This window comes from Humulus lupulus, chromosome 5 (assembly GCF_963169125.1).
Source record: "Humulus lupulus chromosome 5, drHumLupu1.1, whole genome shotgun sequence".
In the NCBI taxonomy this organism is placed as follows: Eukaryota; Viridiplantae; Streptophyta; class Magnoliopsida; order Rosales; family Cannabaceae; genus Humulus; species Humulus lupulus.
The window spans coordinates 139,745,058-139,764,741 of NC_084797.1; the positions used below are offsets into that span (position 1 = coordinate 139,745,058).

At 39.0% G+C, this 19,684-nt stretch overlaps 1 protein-coding gene across 1 annotated transcript; it reads right to left on the reverse strand.

Annotated features, from left to right (window-relative positions):
• Window positions 1–1,947: 1,947 nt before the first annotated feature.
• On the reverse strand, window positions 1,948–2,490 carry LOC133779530 (lysine-rich arabinogalactan protein 18-like). The gene is made up of 2 exons (XM_062219484.1): window positions 2,071–2,490; window positions 1,948–1,998 (listed from the first exon to the last, which is right to left on the reverse strand). Exons 1-2 carry the CDS (start codon window positions 2,488–2,490, stop codon window positions 1,948–1,950), a joined length of 471 nt encoding a protein of 156 aa, XP_062075468.1.
• Between the last annotated feature and the right edge of the window lie 17,194 nt (window positions 2,491–19,684).

The following is a 19,684-nucleotide window of genomic DNA, read 5'->3' on the forward strand; positions in this document are numbered from 1 at the left end:
ATTTTGTGATCAAAAATATTATTTGTCGCTGTGGATTGCCAAGGAAGATCGTCTCGGATAATGGCACCCAATTTGACAGTGATTTATTCACGGATTTCTGCGAGCGGCATGGTATTATCAAGAGCTTCTCTTCAGTCGCTCATCCCCAAGAAAATGGACAAGTTGAAGCAGTCAATAAAATGCTGAAGGATACACTGAAGAAAAGGCTAGAAGAAGCTAAGGGGGTGTGGCCAGAACAATTGCCTGAAGTACTCTGGTCATACAGAACTTCCCACCGAACAGCAACGGGTCATACTCCATTCTCTTTGGCTTATGGATATGAAGCTATGTTTCCTGTTGAATTAGATCCCCCTTCGCATCGCAGAATAATGTACGATCAAGATTCGAACAGCCAGCTATTGATGGAATCCCTAGACTCAATCGATGAGAAACGTGAACAAGCCCAACTCCGAGTAGCTGTGTACCAACAGAAGGTCACCCGGTATTTAAACTCTAAAGTTTGAGAACGAAAGTTCAATGTTGGAGATCTTGTACTCCGAAGAGTTTTTCTAAACACCAGCGACCAAGTTGCTGGAGTTCTCGGACCTAATTGGGAAGGGCCATACCAGATTGACGAAGTCTTTCACCCAGGCACCTATAAACTTGCATGCTTAAACGGAGATCTCGTTCCTCGCTATTGGAATGGAGAACACCTGTGCAAGTATTGCCAATAAAAAATTCTTCTTAAAGAATTGGCTTGTATTAATTTTACTTTTTACAAGTTTTAAAAAAAAGGGTTAGTCATTTTATGTGACTGATCGCTTATAAATGTAAGATCTTATTGATCACTCGTACAGACAAGTTTAGTCCATCTATTACGAGAAATATAAGGGATTGTGCGTAGCCAGTCATTTCTTGCCAATTATTGTATTTATTACAAGTATTTGCTCATTACGTGTGTTGTTTTGTTGTATTAAAATACAATTATATTGCTACGAGGAGTAATGTTCGAACAGGTTCTGGTCAGGGCAAGTGACCAAGGACCTAAAGCTCCTCGATCACTTGGGGGGCATATAAGGTACAAGTAAGCAAAGCATATCGTTAAAAGGTATGTAAACATATGAGAAAAATAAGTGAAAGCATGCTAGGGTACTTAGAGTATTTTTTCAAAATTTATATTTTGATAAATCAATCCAAAGTGATATTCTAAGTTCGGTCATGCGAACAAGGTATTATAATAAAATAAAAAGTGTTATAATATCAAAAATGAATTACTTTACACCGCGAGCAATAGTTCTCGGATGTAATTGTCTGATTAAAAGGAAAAAAGCTGCCCATGCAGCAATAAACATATATTGTCTTTACATCACAACCCGTAGGTCCTGCAATTAAAAAGATAAAAAATAAAAACAGAAAATGACTAAGGGACTGGAGGATCTTGGAGAGCATCCTGGTTGACCACTTCTTCAGCATCAGCTTCTCCTCCATCCATCCCAGTGGCCAGCGAGATCTCAGGGGAAGCAGGAATCCTTGCTCTTTCTTCTTCTGCCAGTCGAGCAGCACAGCGAGCGAGCTCGACGTTTCTTGCATTCTCAGGAAGGTAATTGAAGTTGGCACTCTGGTTGTGCTTCCAGAAATTGTAGAAGCATCGGAGTGTGGCATTCTTGTACCTTTCCCAATTACTGGCATTAGCTTTCTCAAGCTCCTCGATCCGGCCCTCCAAGGTTGTAGTCTCTTGTCTACTCGCAATCAAGTCCTCCTCGAGTTTTTAGCCGCGCGGTAATTGACGCAGTTAGACTCCTTGAACTGGTCCCTCTGCTCGGTGGCTTTGTCCAAAGAATTTTTCTTCTCCCTCAACTCCTCAGCCAGTTTATTCTTCTTCTCGAGCACCGCTGCAAGCTATTCGGCATATTTTGCTTCGGCAGCTTTGATTTCATCAGCGTGTCGTTGCTCCAAAGATTTGGCCTGCTAGGTAACAGCACCCGAGCGGAGACGACCGGCAGTAAGGGTCAGCATTTCCTGCGATCAGAGCAAAGGTTAGAGTAACTGTTGAATGTAGAAGGGCTATCTCCACAGAAAAAGATGACTTACACTGGCAAACTCGTTCAAGGCGCGGTTTAAGATCTGGTCGACGTCCATCATCTCCGTCCCAGCCATCGCCTCTCGGCATTGTTCGTGCTTCAAAATCTTGGCCACTTTGTCTTTGACCAATTTTAAGGCACAACTCGGTATGTCGCCGCCTGTGGAAGCAGGACCGTCCTGCTGAGTCTTGTCGACTGGGGCCGGTGGAGATGATGTCAACCCAGCAGGAGCAGGGGGAGTTTGCTTCTCGTGAGGAGAAGGTGGTGGAGTTGCGTTGGCTGAGGGTCCGTCCTCCGGGACGCCTGCAGTGCGAGGCTTCGTAGCCTGAGGTGCTTTACTGCTTTCCCCAGGATGCCTCTTGCTTGTTTTCTTTCTGCTCGAGGGAGCCGCAGGGGTGCTGTAAATGTCGAACACGTTCTCAGAGTCCATGTCTGGAAAAGAAACAAATAGTCGAACAGTGAGATAGCATAAATGACTAAGTATATTACATCAGGAAAAGAAATAAAGAAAGATTACAAAGTCAAATACCCGAGCTATTATTACTAGTCACTATACTATAGACTCTATTGGTCACACACTCACTCTCTGACATGAAGAAGTCTGGACCTAAATTTGGAGCATATTTAAAATTTTCGTCCCCGTCGAATAGGTGACATGGAATTGGCAAGCTATCTAAAAGCAAAATAAATGTACCATTCTCATCTGAAGACTCGTCCAAGAGGTTCGACAGGCTCGGTGGCCTTCTTTTTCCCTTCCCCAAGGGGGCAGAGGGCCTCTCTGCTAGAGGAGTGCCAACTGGTCCCCTGATCGTGACCCCAGCTTGTCTCCTTCGTGGAACTGACGCTAGTAGTTGCTGCTCGGGTTCCTCCTCGATCATGGCACTCCTTATTGTTGACTCTCTCACATCCTGGTGAGGGGCCAAAAGGCCAACCAGCCTAAGGTTAGCCTCTGTGACTAAAGCCTTGACGTTTTTCTCCACGTCAGTCAAGCTGGCCAAGAGAGCTGACCTTAACTCCATGTATGGAGTAGGTTCTAGTTGCAACCATGGGCCAGAAAAAGGTAAAATATTCTAAGGACGTGTAGAGAAGAAATTGAAGAAGAACTAATGACCAGTGGAACAGAGACATTACCTCCTCGGGTGAAGGTCAGGTTGTTCGCGACCATATCGGTCGTAAGGAAATACTCCTGATGGTATTTCCCCACGTTCGATATATGGGTTGTGTCACTCAGGAAGGTTCGCCCTGTTTCCTGGTGACAGAAATGGAAGAACCCCGTACCTTCCTGCTTGGGGTTAGACTTGAGGTCAAACAGGTAATTGACCTCATGAGGTGTAGGTACGGGCCATTGTTTGTGACTATAAAGGATATAGAGTGCAGCGAGCATTCTATATCCATTAGGAGTTATTTGGAAAGGGGCAACTACAAAATAGTTGGCCACCCCTTGGAAGAAGGAATGAAGAGGCAAGGTAGCCCCTGCCTCAATATGGAACCTCGACCAGGTGCTGAAGGCGCCTCCGGGCAAGTTCTCCCATTGATCTTAGTTGGGTCGAACTAATGTTACCCCCGTGAGTCCATACTTCTTAATATAGTTGGCGATCATCCTGATCGTCACTCGACTCTTAGGTACTACATACTATTCAACATCCAGTTGAACAGCATGTCGAGGCCAGGCTCGAGTTTGAATAACAAGCTCAGGAACGTTTCTCTCTCAACTGCTGGTCGAGGGAGTCCCAACCTGCGAATCAGGCTGGGTCGAAGGATGTGGGGTTTTCTTCTTTTGGGAAGTGGACTTAACTCTACCCATATTTACAGGGGTTGATTGAGGTCTTTGAGGTGAGGCTTGAGAGAAGGGGATCTCCTGGATTTACTGCGATGGTTGCTCTTCGTCCTCGAGCAGTTGTGCGAGTAGGTCATCGTCAATAGGCCTCCCACCTCCCCACAGATCTTGCATTAAAAGCTGCGAATAGAGAAAGGGGGGAGGTGAGAACGAAAGGCCTAGAAAGGTGTTTAAAATAACATTGCTCGTGTATAAAAGTTTAACTTTTATATGACCAGCAGCATTCTAACAAAAAACACAAGATTTTATACGAGCAGTTTAAAAAACGGATCAAAAGTGAAAGTAAAAAGTTTTTCTAGAAAAAGCTTTTTCAACTCCAAAAAGGGCGGGAAAAACCTAGTTTTTCAACTAGCCTAAAAATCAAATTTTTACTTTGATTTTACGCCCTAAACTTACGAGCTTGACTATCAAACTGGCTCTTAACTCCTACAGAGCAAAACTACGCTACCCTATCAAGAGTCAATCGGTATACACACAATCCTCATGCATTTCTACCCAAGAACACGAAAAATTTCAGAGCTCAAAATAGGCATGTAACACTATGCATGGCATGTTAGAGAGCATGAAAGTTGAAGAAATTTTCCTAGATGAAGATTGGAGGTTCTAAAATGAAGAAACTTTGGGCGTTCGAACAGAGGTCTTTAGAACAAGCGACGGATGATCTTCAAAGTTTCTGAGCTCTGGGTTGAAGTTCTTGAGGGTTCTTGGCAAGAAAATGGCAAGTAAAAAGTGAAAAGGTAAATTTGGGGATTATTTATAATGGCTGAAATATGATAAAAATGGGTAATCATGAGTTACCTTTTTCAAGGCATGGGGAATTGTAATAGATGTCAGAAGGGTTAATTGGAAAACGAAAAAGGCATGATTGGACGTGATTAGGTCACCTTTTTCGAGGAAGCACGAGTGACTCTGACAGATTTCGTGGGGAATTCGAAAGGTCAGTTCCCTAAGTTTACTTATTGTTGGTCGCAATAAATAAACTTGGGAGGCAAATGTTTATCCAAAAAAACAGTTGTGGATGACATGGCAAGAATTTTCAGCACGTGGCCAACACGTGGCAAAGATGTTGCTCGCCTATCGACCAGAGATACTTCCATGCGCAGGGTTCAAGTTTTATGTACGACTAGCCTGGTCGTATACTCCGTTTATTTATGTATAAATTTGTATAGTTGTAATGACGGTCGAGAATATCTCTTCATTATAACCTGAATATCTATTTATTAAGGAAAGATATGATTGATTGACTTATGTAACCCTCCTTGAGCCTATAAATATACAAGAAATAGCTCAAGGGGGTATTTGATCTTTTTTTGACTCCTCTTTTCTGATTTGAGAGAAAGAGAATTGTATTGCTATTATCCATCATCTGTATTGTTTCTCCTTCTAAGGTTTGTGAAACACAAGAACCCTAGTTCTTTGATCACACCTTTGAAGCTCAACATTAATAATAGCATCAAGTGGACGTAGGTCATTACCAATCTTTGGGGTCGAACCACTATAATTCTTGGTGTTCTTTACTTTCCATTAGATTGTCTTTTCAAGCATCGTGCTATTTTCCTGTCGTATATTTGACTCTGCGTCGTTGGCTAATTTGAGGGTCAACAAATATATTTCCTTAAGGGAGTGTATCTCCATGATAAAAAAATTTCTCTTTCAAGAAGAAACTTTCTCTCATTCATCTTTTCCTCTCTTGAAAACCCAAAATTCTTTCCATGACAAAACCTCAACCTAAATTATCTTTGTATGCTCATGATATTATTATGGGTAGGATATTTTATAAGATTTTCGTTAAGTTTCAACAATTTGGGGTTTTGAACAGCAAATAGGCTTAAGCTCAAATAGGGTGACTAAGGATACAATTTTTTTGTTCGGGTTGGCTAGAAAGGCTCAAATGGACCAAACAAAATTGCCTACATCTTCTTCTTAAGCACACATTATCTAGGAATTCGTCTCAAATAACAAGTAACACAAATTCTAGAGCAATCAACCAAATCTTTCCACAAATCCCATTTAACACAATCAATTAGCACGAATTTAACAATCATGGGAAAAGTTCATTCTATTCTCATATATTAACCAATCATGGAAGCAGAAAAATCAAGCACACAATTGCAAAGTGGTTTTATTTCGTAACTTTATGTACATGCCATTCATTATGTATCCTTAACTTTTATTATTGATTTGATTCAAACACGACTCACAACAACCCAACTCTAAACACATATTCATAAAATTAAAATTAAAATAAATAAAAACTTTCGTAAAACCCCTCCCCCAAACATAAATCAAACATTATCCCCTATTTTAACTACAAAGAAAAGGAAAGAAGCTTACAAACGGTCCATGCTCGCTAATAAGGAGGAGGTGGTGGTTTGTCTTGCATCCCATCAAACGGAGGAGGATAAGCGAAATAATTATTTGGTCCTCTGTTCAATGTCCACTAAGCCACCAACAAATTGAGATGATCAACCTGATTATGTGCATATTCCCCTCGGGCAGCCAAATAGTTGAGTTATTGTGTTTTGTTGGACAATATAGCGCATCATGTCATGCGAGTATTGCATATTGGGATCAATTGGACCACTAATAGCCAAAGGAACATCCACATTCATTGGCCCCTCTTCATTCTCCAAAACATGGTCATCTTCTTGATTCTCGGGGTCCCCATCATCACTCTCCCGCCTTCGTCGCTATCCTTGTTTACGTGGGGGTGCCACTGGTGCTACTAAAGAGGAATCCAGATAACGTGCAATTCTTGCTTGAGTGAGTTTCCCTTTGACCAGCATCTTTATATCAGTTTTTCCTTCGAGACTTCATACATTGCACACATATCCATGATAAATGAACCTAAGGAAATCCCCCAATAGTGGTTCCACGGAGAACAACCGCATACCCTGACTAATAATTTTTCCAACATCAATAGTCATCCCCTTCATGATAGCAAATATCAACCGCATCCAGTCATTTGTGATATGGTTAACATGACTAGTAGGTATTAATTTGGCCGCCACAAAGTAGAACCATGCTCAAGCTTCCTTGTTAAGTTGCCATAAATGCATCCCATTGGGCTCATCGTGTGTGTAGAAAACTCTAGCTCTGAGACATCCTAATCTTTCCGCTATAAGAACATAATCCTGTTGGCCATGTATAAAGTTTTGGTACTCACCATGCTCTTCATCAAAGCTCTTAGTCATCAAAAAATCGTCAACTGCTTTATAACACCCCACAGGTAGCCATTTTCCTCTCACAAAACATTCACCCTTCTCATTCAACTCCAAAAATTTAGCATAAAACTCATACACCCAGGAGATATTCATCCTTTTATCTGGTTGTTTCACAACGATTTCCCACTGCCTACTTTTTATATTGTCTCGAATTGGCTCAAAGATAGGAGACGAACTAGGTTGAGGGGCATATTCTATACCTCTTTCCTTTAGCACTGGTTTCCTAACAAGAGAAATATACCGCTCTTCCGCCTCCTTACATACAAATTTGGTGGCATCAAATGGCAGTGTCCTTGAGGATGATGGTCATGAACTATTTCTCTTAGGTCCCATGGTGACTCTAAACAACCCTCCAAGCAACCAAACAATACCACACTTCCCAATTAATCACGTATTAACCCTCCTAACAACCAAACAATACCACCAAAATTAATTCACCTCCGCTGTCTCGCTGCAATTAAGCAAAAATCACCAAGAACAGTCACTTAGGTAATTTCTCAAACACTTGGTGGGCAGAAACTACTCTCACTCTTCTCTTCCACTTTTTGTTCAATCTTAATCCCCAAAAATCACAATAACACTTCTAAGACAGTCCATTAATCATCAATTCCAACAATGCAACTCACAACACTCATCAAATTCACAAAACAAAATTTCCTCTTGCTTTACATACATATTCAAGAAATCAAATGCTCCAAAGAGATGATTAAATGGCTTACTTGATGGATGTGAGTGTCTTTCGATCTTCAATGAACCACTTCCTTCATCAAATTCGGACCCCTTGAGAGTTGAGTGAAAATTTGAGCAAATTTGAAGTTTTAGGTGATTTTTAGGATTATGGTAAGTAGAATGAAAAAATGGATGAGAGATTAGGAATGGTGAAGAGAAGAGAAGAGCCTGGTAATTAGAAATTAAGTAATAATGAAAGAAAGTTGATTTCTGGGTGTTGGGTGTTGATTTTCGGAGTAGAGGAGAAAGGAGGAAGGTTTGGTGATGGTGTTTAGAGAGGAGGAGACAAATGAGGGTAAAAACCCTTTTTTATTTTTTATTTTTTGAAGTAGCACTATAGTGCTACTAAATGGCGCTGTAGCGCCTCGGGTCCTAATGCTCCAGTATTTTTTTTCATTTTTCGTGAATTTGCACTACAGCGCCTGTGACTCCGACTGGCACCCTCTCTGTAAGGATGTGGTGCCTCAGTGCCTGCCATGGGGCTACGTCTCTAATGCATTCAAAGAATTGTGCTATAGCCCCTGGAACTTCTTTTTTTTAACGATTTCCATGGTTCAAAATTAACTTAATATTTTACAAAATAAATAAAGTCTTCTAAAATAAATAATAAAAAAATTCTACCACAATTAATAAACTAAATTAAAATTCTAAAAACAATGGGTTGCCTCTCATTAAGCGCTTAATTTATCGTCTTTATCTAGACGTTGATGAAGCTTCATTCGCTGTCTTGGAGATACATCATCTCCACCTTCTTATTAATTTCACTGAAATAATGTTTCAACCTTTGTCAATTCACTTGAAAAAGTGAACCATCATTATTTTTTAATTCCACAGAACCAAAAGGAGAAACTTTGGTGATGACAAACGGACTAGACCATCGCGACTTAAGCTTACCGGGAAATAACCTCAAACGAGAATTGAAAAGTAAAACTTGTTGTCCGGGCACAAACTCTTGCTTTAATATCATTTGATCGTGATATTTCTTGGTCCTCTCCTTGTAAATGCGAGCATTTTCATATGCATCATTCTGAAACTCCTCCATTTCATTCAACTGCAATAACATCTTCTGACCCGCTGCTTGGTAATGAAAATTCAGCTTCTTGATCGCTTAATATGCCTTGTGCTCCAATTCTACCGGTAAGTGACAAGCTTTGCCAAATACTAGTCGGTAAGGAGACATACTGAGAGGAGTTTTGTACGTTGTCCTGTAAGCTCATAGAGAGTCATCAAGCTTTTGACACCAATCCTTTCTACTTAAATTCACTGTTTTATCCAAGATGGACTTGATCTCTCGATTTGATACCTCGGCTTGGCCATTAGACTGGGGATGATAGGCCAAAGCCACCTTATGTCGAACACCATACTTCGTCAAGAGTGGTTTAATAACTTTGTTGCAGAAATGTGTTCCTTCATCACTTATTATCGCTTTTTGGAGTTCTAAAATGATTAAAAATAAATTTCTGTAGAAAAGAAGAAACCACCTTGGAATCATTTGTAGTTGTGGCTATCGCTTCGACCCACTTTCACACATAATCAACAATGAGCAAGATAAACAATTTCCGGAAAGATGGTGGAAAGGTCCCCATGAAGTCATACCCCACACATCGAATAGTTCCACCTCTAAAATCACACTCATGGGCATCTCCTTTCTTTGCAAGATATTTCCGACTTGTTGACATCTATCACAAGTCTTGACAAAAGTGTAGCAATCTTTAAAAATTGAAGGCCAATAAAAAACTGATTGCGAGACTTTTGCTGTTGTACGTGATGGCCTGAAATGCCCATTGAAAGGTGCTGAGTGACACTGCTCTTCTATTGATTGAGTCTCTTCCATTGGTACACAATGACGAATCATTCGATCTGTACTCATTTTGAACAAGTATGGATCATCAAATAAGTAGTATTTAGAGTCATGGATCAATTTCCTCTTTTGATGTGCATTAAAATTAGAAGGAAGCTTTCCATTAACAATGTAATCCACGATAACGGCATACCATGGAAATTGTGTTGATACAGCCAGTAGTAACTCATCCGGCAATAATTCTTTGATCGGATCTTTACATTCAGCTTCTTCATTCTCTAATCTTGATAAATGATCTGCCACAAAGTTCTCACTCCCCTTCTTATCCACAATCTTGATGTCGAATTCTTGAAGTAACAAAACCCAGCGTATCCACCTTGGCTTGGCATCCTTCTTTGCAAACAAATAACAGAGTGTTGCATGGTCCATGTATATAATAACTTTGGAACGCAAGAGATATGGTCTGAATTTATCTTATGCAAACACCATCGCTAATAGTTCTTTTTCAGTGGTTGAGTAATTTCGTTGAGCATCATTAAGAGTCTTGCTCACATAATAAATTGCTCGGAAAGTCTTCTCTCTTCGCTGCCCCAAGACAGCCCCCACTGCATAATCACTAGCATTGCACATAATCTCGAATGCTTGACTCCAATCTGGTACAATCATAATAGGGGTTGACACCAACTTCTCTTTTATCAAGTCAAATGCCTTCCTACACTCTTCATCAAAGACAAAATCAGTATCTTTTTCCAAGAGATTGAAGTGGCTTGCTGATTTATGAGAAGTCTTTGATAAACCTTCTGTAAAAACCTGCATGCCCCAAAAAACTTCTTATCCCCTTGACATTCACCGATGGAGGAAGCTTCTCAATAATGGATATCTTGGCCTGATCTACTTCAAGACCTTCCTTTGAAACTCTATGCCCCAACACAATTCCCTCTTGAACCATGAAGTGACATTTCTCCCAATTCAGTACAAGGTTCTTCTCTTCACATCTACAAAGGACCAATGCCACGTTGTGCAAGCAATGGTCAAATGACGACCCAAAAATAGAAAGTCATCCATAAATATCTCCATGATCTCTTCTACCATATCTGAGAAAATGACCGTCATACACCGCTGAAAAGTGGCAGGTGCATTGCAAAGTCCAAAAGGCATCCTCCTGTAAGCAAAAGTGTCGTAAGGACATGTGAAAGTTGTCTTTTCTTAATCTTCAGGGGCGATGGCTATTTGATTATAGCCTGAATAATCGTCTAAGAAGCAATAATGTGTATAGCCAGCTAACCGGTCAAGCATCTGATCAATAAATGGGAGTGGAAAATGATCCTTACTATTAGCCTTGTTCAACTTCCGGTAATCAATACAAACTCTCCACCCCGTTACTGTTCATGTCGGAATTAATTCATTGGCTTCATTCTTGATCATTGTCATCCCCCCTTCCTTTGGTACAACTTGCATAGGACTAACCCAACTACTATAAAAAATAGCATAAATAATCCCAGCATTCAACAACTTCAAAACTTATGCCCTCACCACTTCTTTCATGGATGGGTTCAATGTCATTTGATGCTCAATGGAGGGCTTGTAATTCTCCTCAAACAAAATATTGTGCATACAAATAGTTGGGCTTTTTCCCTTCAAATCTGAAATTGCCCATCCTATTGTAGATTTATATTTCCTCAAAACCCTTAGCAATTTTTTAGTTTCACATTCCTAGATACTCATAGCGCAAATGATCTGGGAGTTGTTTCAAATCTTGCTTACCCACCACTTCCTTCTCAACTTGACCTTCTTTAGCTTGACAAAGAGTTTCTTTAACATTAACACCACTAGCACTAGGAATAGCACTAAGATCCATCACAAATTCAGCCACTTCGTCACCCACAAACTCACCATTCTCCTTCTTCAAATCAGATTAAGTAATACTAGAATTAAGAGAATGTTGTAGAGGATCAACACATAATTCTTTTCTCATTGTCTCTTCTACTACTACCTCGATAGAATCCACACAGTGACAGGTGCTTGTGTTGTCATGCTGCTTCAGCGCTTGATATATGTTGAATTTAACCTCTTCATTATTAACCCTTAGTGTCAGATGACCACCCTATACATCAATAAGAGATCTTCCAGTAGCCAAGAATGGACGACCAAGAATAATGGGAATTTCATGGTCCTCCTCCATATCCAATACCACGAAATCAGCAGGAAAAATAAATTTGTCCACCTTAACCAATACATCTTCAATCACTCCCCTAGGATAAGTAAGTGATTAATCTACTAATTGAAGAGTAATGGTTGTGGGCTTCACCTCTCCTACCCCGAACTTCTTAAAAACTGAAAGTGGCATCAAATTAATATTCGCTCCAAGATCACATAATACCTTGTCAAAGGATGACCCTCCAAATAATGCATGGTATAGTAAAGCTACCAGGGTCTTTCACATTTTGAGGCAACTTTTTCTGTAAGAAGGCGCCACATTCTTCTATTAGCTTCATAGTTTCAAAGTCTTCTAATCTTCTTTTCTTCGACATGACTTCTTTCATGAATTTCACATAATTTGGCATTTGCTCAAGAGCATCTGCGAATGGAATGTTTATGTGAATTCTTTTAAAGATTTCTAGAGACTTTGCAAACTGTTCATCTAATTTCGTCTTCTAAAATTGCTGAGGATAAGGAATGGGAGGTTGATAGATTTGAAGGCTATCTTTCTTCATGTCAGTCTTGTCACTTCCACTCAGCTTTTTGGCTTGCTCTTCCTTGTCTACCTCTCGTACCACTGGCTCAACTTTCTCCTTTCAACCTTCTTGAACATTACCCTTATGAAGCACCTTACCACTTCTTAAAGAAACTACATTGCATGATTCCTTTGGATTTACCACAGTGCCACTAGGAAAATTTCCCTTCTGATTAGAATTCACAACAATAGCTAATTGGCCCACTTGAATCTCAATTTTCTTCATTGAAGCACCCATGTTAGTCATATGGGTTTCTATATTGTCGAGTCTTGCTTCACTTTTTCTGAACCTCTTGCTAGACTCCATAATAAAAGTTCCCAAAATGTCTTCAAATGATTGTTTTTTCTCTTGTTGCTATTGTGAATTGAATCCCGGAGGTGGTTGCAGCACATTTTTGTTATTAGCATAAGAGAAATTTTCATGGTTGCGCAATCCTGGATGATAATAATTAGGCATGTTGTTGTTTCTGTAGTTATTGATGAAGGAGAGGTTTGCCATAACTGGGCTTGTTCTAAACTCATATCTTGCCCCTGCATTGCAGCAGCCACTACTACACTCTCCATAACAGTTGGATTATTCTATGCTGACAGAACAGCCATTTGGGTTTGTAAAGCAACAATTTGGGCATGCATGGCTGTCATCTGATCAACTTCATATAACGCAGCAACTTTCCTTGGGCCTGACCTCTCATTGGGCCATTGGTAACTATTGGTAGCCATTTCCTCCATCAAAGTGAAGGCTTCATCAGCAATCTTGGCTAATAGAGCACCTCTAGCAGCAGCATCAACTATTGTTCATGTTGAAGCATTTAACCCTTGATAAAAAAATCTGAACTTGCATCCAATTTTGATAACCGTGTTGTGGGCAACATCATAATAAGTCCTTAAACCTTTCCCAATCCTCATAGAATGGTTCTTGCTCCAACTGTCAAAATTGCCCAATATCAGAGCGTAATTGGGCTGACTTGGAAGGAGGGAAGAACTTAATCAGGAACTTTCTTGCCATCACATCCCATGTTGTAATTGTTCTAGGCTGCAAAGATTGCAACCAACTCCTGGCTCTATCCCTCCAGGAGAAGGGGAAGAGATGCGATCTAATTGCATCGTCAGTAACGCCATTCATCTTCACTGTGGTACACACATCTAGAAATATGGCCAAGTGAATGTTGGGGTCTTCAGTAGCTATACCCCCAAACTAATTTTGCTACACCATGTTGATTAGTGCAAGTTTCAATTCAAATTTGTTGGCACCAATGGCTGGATTTGCGATTCCAGTGAGATTTTCATTCACAACGGCCATGCAAAAGTCACGCACTACCCGCTAGGCTGGATAAAGTGGAACCGCACCAGCTCCTGGTTGATCATTATTGATGCCATTGTTACCGTTGTTGTTCACCCCGTTATTGTCCATATTAAGTTGTTCAGTCCTTTTCTTAGTTCTCAATTGACGGAGTGTGTGCTTAATTTCAAGATTCAGAGGCTCAAACGGTGTAGAACGCCTATTCCTTCGCATATACTGAGAATAAAAGCACAAACAATAACGTTAGTAACAAAACAAATTAAACAAAACCCTAAATCAAGACTTAAAGTTTCAATATTAGTAAAATTAATTTTAATCCCCGGCAACGGTGCCAAAACTTTATACAGATTTTTCTACCGCAAGTGTATGGTGTATTGTAATATAGTTTTAATTTAAAAGATGTCGAACCCATAGCGATTAAATATTTAATTTAACCAATTACTATACCTTTTTAAATTTATAATTTTAATTAGAAAATTCAACAAATAACTCAAACAAGAAAATAAAAAATGAAATAATAAAATAATGGAAGATAATGATCTTGGAAATTGATTAGATGAATGAGGAATGTACTAGAGTAATGATTTCACAATCTCTAATTATGAACCACGGTTTCTTTAATATCCTAATTAGTTCTCTTCATTTGTAATCTCCAGAATTCTAATGCAATGCATCTATCTCTCTCAAGCATATATGCAATTAATCTCAATTAATCAATATGATATCTCTATTCGCTATTAATTAATCAAGAAGTCATTAAGCAAGTAATTATTTTAAGTTAAATTCATAGAGTTCAAGGAATCTCTCTATCTCACAATCACTCTATGTCAAATCTTCCTATGTCCAATCTATGTTTATCTTTTTCAAGCATAAACCCTAGATCTCAATTCACAATAATGATGGCCAAACATTAATATGAGAAAATTAAATCAAGAAGATATGAACAAACAAAAAGAACTTCACAAAGATAATAATAGAAACCTTAACTCAATAATCAAAATAGATCCATCTAGTACTCTAGCACAAAAGGAATTTAGTTCTCCATTACAAACTCAAACACAATAGCAATGTAGTTGTTCATAATTAAAAACTAAAATAAAAGGAGGAAGAAAGAAACTAGATGTAATGATGGTGATGTTGATGAATTCTAGCCTTCGTTCTCCTTTCCAAGCGTGTAATACCAGGTCTAATCTCCTCCAAAACGTCATTAGAACCCTACTTATGTTTTTCCTTTTATATTCCCTCCAAAAGACCTCTTTTGCCCTTCAAAATTCATCACTTAAATTTTTCATACAGATCTAGGCGCGGTTTCCCCTCGAACAGGTGTTGTTGTGCTACTGGAAGGTCAAATACATGCTCTTTATAACAGTCAGGCACTGCAGCCCCTGATGGTGGCGATGCATCCCTAATTCAAGTCAGTAATTGCACTGCGTCCCTTGGTGGTGGTGCTGCATCGCCTGGGCGAATTCCTGGGACACTGATTCTTTAGGACAAGGTTGCAGCGCTTGAACAAGGGGCTGCAGCCCTATTTCACATTTTTTTTTTATTTTTTTCTCCATTTCACTCCTGTTTTGTACGAACTTCGTACCACTTATCCTTGGACCCTACACATACACAACACAACCCTAAATCCAAACAAAACAACCTAGACACCTACAAATTAGAAATAAAATGGCACTAATAAGTGAATCTAAAATTCACTGATCAAATAGTCGCAGATGCAGGGGCTCGGGGTGCCAAGAGGGTCTTGGCACCCTTGGCGCATAGGGCTTAGGGCTCAGTATTTTACACTTTTTCAATTAATCTTACTGTTGTCGAAAATCAAATTACAAAACAAAAATCCTATGCCCCATATGGCTTACAATTTTGTAGATCTAGAAAAATTAAAACAATTCATAAACCCAAAACACCATATAATTAACAACTCTTAAGAACATACATTCATCAAAATAAACATCCATCCATTCATCATATATTACAATAATATAAGAATGGATATTATACCCACCCAACAATTAATGTATACAGAGATTAATGACTGCTCTGGTACCGATTGTTGGTAACTAGTTTACCATGTGCGCAGCGGAAAGCACGGGGTGTGGGGCCTAGAGATTTAAAAAAAATTATCTTGACAAACTTTAAATAATCAAATCCATTAACATGCAAAAGATTAATCATAGAGAAATAAAAAGATTAGGATTTACGAGTAGAAAAATGATCAAGAATGCGACACTTCAACCAAAGGTTCGCCCAATCAGTACAAGATTATACATCTGAATTCCATAACCAAGCTTTGGTGTTGGATATAGATGTTGACAATTACAATATTTTCATAAAATATATCGGAGATCTTGCCGACTACATACGAAAAGAACTAAAATTGTTCATTGTGGAGTCAATTGAAGAAGCTACAGTTAAGGTTATTGTCATCGAGACCAAATATAATAGACTTGACAAGAAGGATGACAAACAATCAACTGCAAGTAAATCTAATTGGAAGAACAAAGGCAAGCAGATAAAAGATGGGCAAAAACCAAAGAATTTATGTGGTCACTATCAAATCAACGAACATGTCAAAGACAAGTGTTGTGTATTTCATCTTGAGTTGAAACCCAAGAACCAGAGGAACAACCATGAAAGGAATGACAGGAAGGCCACACTTACATTACAATAGGTTGATGAGCTTCCAGAGTTGAAGCAACCTGGCACTACATTTGCCTTAAAGACAACACCAACAACCCTTCCAAATACGTATAATCGTGAAGAATTGTTTTGTTTGAATATCCAAGTGACACAAAGTGTTGTACACGTGATTGTTGTTCCTGAAATTAAGAAGAATCTAATTTCAGAGGCTCTAGTAAGAAAGGTAGGATTAGAAATTGTGCCTCACCCTAAAACTTATCCACTAGGATGGATTCAAAAGAGCATTGACATGTAGATAACAAAGCAATGTACTTTTAAATTCGCAATCACTAGACGTTACATTGATGAAGTTACATGCGAGGTAGTTTCATTAGATGTATGCCAAATTATATTGGGAAGTCCATATCTATGGGATCATGATGTAATTAATTACAAAAGGCTTCACAAGTATCATTTAATGAAGGATGGAAAAGAATACTACATCAATGCTTGTAAGCCCCAAACTGTGGAAGAATTATTGACGGCTAACCAAGCCAAACGATTGGTTAACTCTTGTGGACGATTTGTCTTATTGATGATTAGACCACAAGATCAGTGTGCGAATTATGTCACTTTGTCAGTAGTGACTCTAACACCTTCACAAAAATTATACATTGGAAAATTTCCAAATGAATTCTCCGATCTTTTTGAGGATGTGCAATGACTACCACCACAAAGAGCTATAGAACATAAAATTCTATTGGTAAGAGATTCTCCTCTACCAAACATGGGTTTATATCTCACATCTTTGACAGAGAATGAAGAAATCAAGAAGTAAGTATAAGGACTTCTTGAACAAGGGGTTATAAATCCTAGATGTTCACCATGTGGTTCACCGTTACTCCTTGTACCAAAGAAGGATGGAGGATGGCGTATGTGTGTTGACTACAGAGAAATTAATAAGATTACCATTAAGAATCGATATCCTTTACCAAGGATTGATGATTTCTTAGATCAGTTGCATGGTGTTCATTACTTCACTAAACTCGATCTCAAATCTGGTTACCATCAGGTGCGCATTCATGAAGAAGACACTTGGAAAACTGGTTTTCAGACTAAATAGGGATTATTTGAATGGTTTGTTATGCCCTTCAAACTATGTAATGCTCCAACTACATTTATGCGGCTGATGAATGAAGTACTTCATCCTTTCATTGATGACTTTGTCATTGTTTATTTGGATGATATCCTTATCTATAGTGTCACATCTCAAGTCATGAAAATCTTACAAGTTAATCAACTTTGTTTGAACGGTAAGAAATGTGAATTTGGGAAGAAGCAACTAATATACCTGGGGTTCATTATTGGTGTTAAAGAGCTCAAAGGATCCATGAAAGGTGCAAGTTATCACTCAATGGCCCACACCCCGTTCAATGACCGAAGTTTGAAGTTTTATTGGTGCATGCCAATATTTGAGAAAGTTTATTAGACAATTCTCTATAATTTCAACACCATTACATTCTCTTACTAAAGCCAATAAAAAAATTTACTAGTTAGAGAAACATGAGAATCTTTTCAGTTGTTGAAACGAAAGATCACCGAGGCCCCAGTATTAGCGTTTCCAAACCTGCAAAAAGCATTTGAAGTTGAAGCAGATGCATCTAACTACGCAATGGGAGTCGTGTTACTGTAGGATGGTAAACCAGTTGCATGGCATTCTGAGATGTTTGGGGATCCAGTACTAAACTATCCAACTTATGACAAGGAGTTATATGCCTTGCATCAAACAGTGAAGCATTGGAGAACCTACTTTTTAGGGAAGGAAGTTTCGGTTCACTCCAATCATAAGCCTCTTCACTATCTAACTACCCAATCTAAGTTATAGCAAGCTCGACATATGAAATTGATGTCTTACCTACAACAATTTAATATTGTAATTAAGTACAAAAAAGGAGTAACTAATAAGTTGGAAGATATGTTGTCTCGACCTCCAACACCAATTGTTCCGCATTATTGTTGGCTATGCAAATCCAATCGATAGTACATTCTGAGTACGCATAGGAGTATGACACAGATGTTGATTTTAGTTGAGCACACATTAAGTTGCAACAAGGAAATACTTGTGAGTTTCAACTGAAGAACGGGCTGATGTACAAAGTTGCACAATTATGCATACCGGAAGGTGGTGACAGACTACAATGGATTCGAGAAGCTCATACTTCCAAAGTAGTAGGGCATTTTGGAAGAGAAGAGAATTTATTGAATCTTCATTGGTATGTATACTGGTCAAAGATTCATCTTGATGTTCCAAGACACATTCAGGGTTATGTTTTGTGTAACACATCAAAGCCTTCCAATAGGAAGTTAGGGTTGTATCTTCCTTTACCAGAACCTAATCAACCATAGGAAAGCATTTCCATAGATTTTCTTGGTGGATTACCTAAGACAAAGTCTATATTAGACTACTTATTTGTTATAGTAGATCGATCCAGCAAAATGGTGGTCTTTGTTCCATGCAAGAAGACTATCACAGGAGAAGAAGCTGCAAAGTTATTCTTCCAACATGTTTGGAAACATTTTGGCCTCCCAACATCGATTATATCAGATTGAGATAGTCGATTCTTAGGGCACTTCTAGCAGTCTTTGTGGGGAATGATGAATACCAGGTTGAAGCATAGCACTGCTTTTCATCCACAGACTGATGGACAAACTGAAGTCGTGGACCGGACTATGGTACATCTATTAAGAGGATATAATTCCAAGCATCCAAAACACTAGGATGAAAGTCTTCCATACATGCAATTTGCTTTTAACCGAGCAATTCATGGTTCCACACTAAAATCTGCTTTCAAGGTTTGTTTGGGTTACTTACCCCAAAGTCCTTTTGATATGTCATTAGCAACTAATGAGAAACCACTAAGTGGAAAGGAAGTATACGAACGTGTTCGAGCACATAAATTTCTCGAACGAGTTAGAAAGATTCACTCAAAAGTTGAAGCACAACTAAAATGCTCCCAACAACGATATAAAAATTGTCATGACAAACATCTTAAGGCTTGTAACTTTAAAGAAGGTGGCTTTGTGTGGTTGTGCCTTGGGAAAGATCAATTAACTAGAGAAGGTAAGAAGCTCAAACCTATCAGATATGGACCATTCAATATCCATAAGAAAATTGGTGATAATGCCTTTAAGCTCGATTTACCACCATACATGCGTATGTACTCTATCATTAATGCTGAGAATATTAAACACTTTGAACCTTGTCTATTGGATAATGATCCTGATGAGGACACTCGTCTTCCTTCCACTAATGACTTGAAGATTGAGAGAGAAGATCTCTTACATGAGGACTGTATATTGGAGCAAAAGGTTCGTGA

What these genes read in the sequence shown, in the direction of transcription:
- LOC133779530 (XM_062219484.1), bottom strand. Translation starts at nt 2,490, where the DNA reads ATGGACTCTGAGAACGTGTTCGACATTTACAGCACCCCTGCGGCTCCC. An exon ending in CCTTGAACGAGTTTGCCAGT is followed by an intron (nt 1,999 to 2,070) that starts GTAAGTCATCTT and finishes CTCTGATCGCAG; the next exon opens with GAAATGCTGACCCTTACTGC.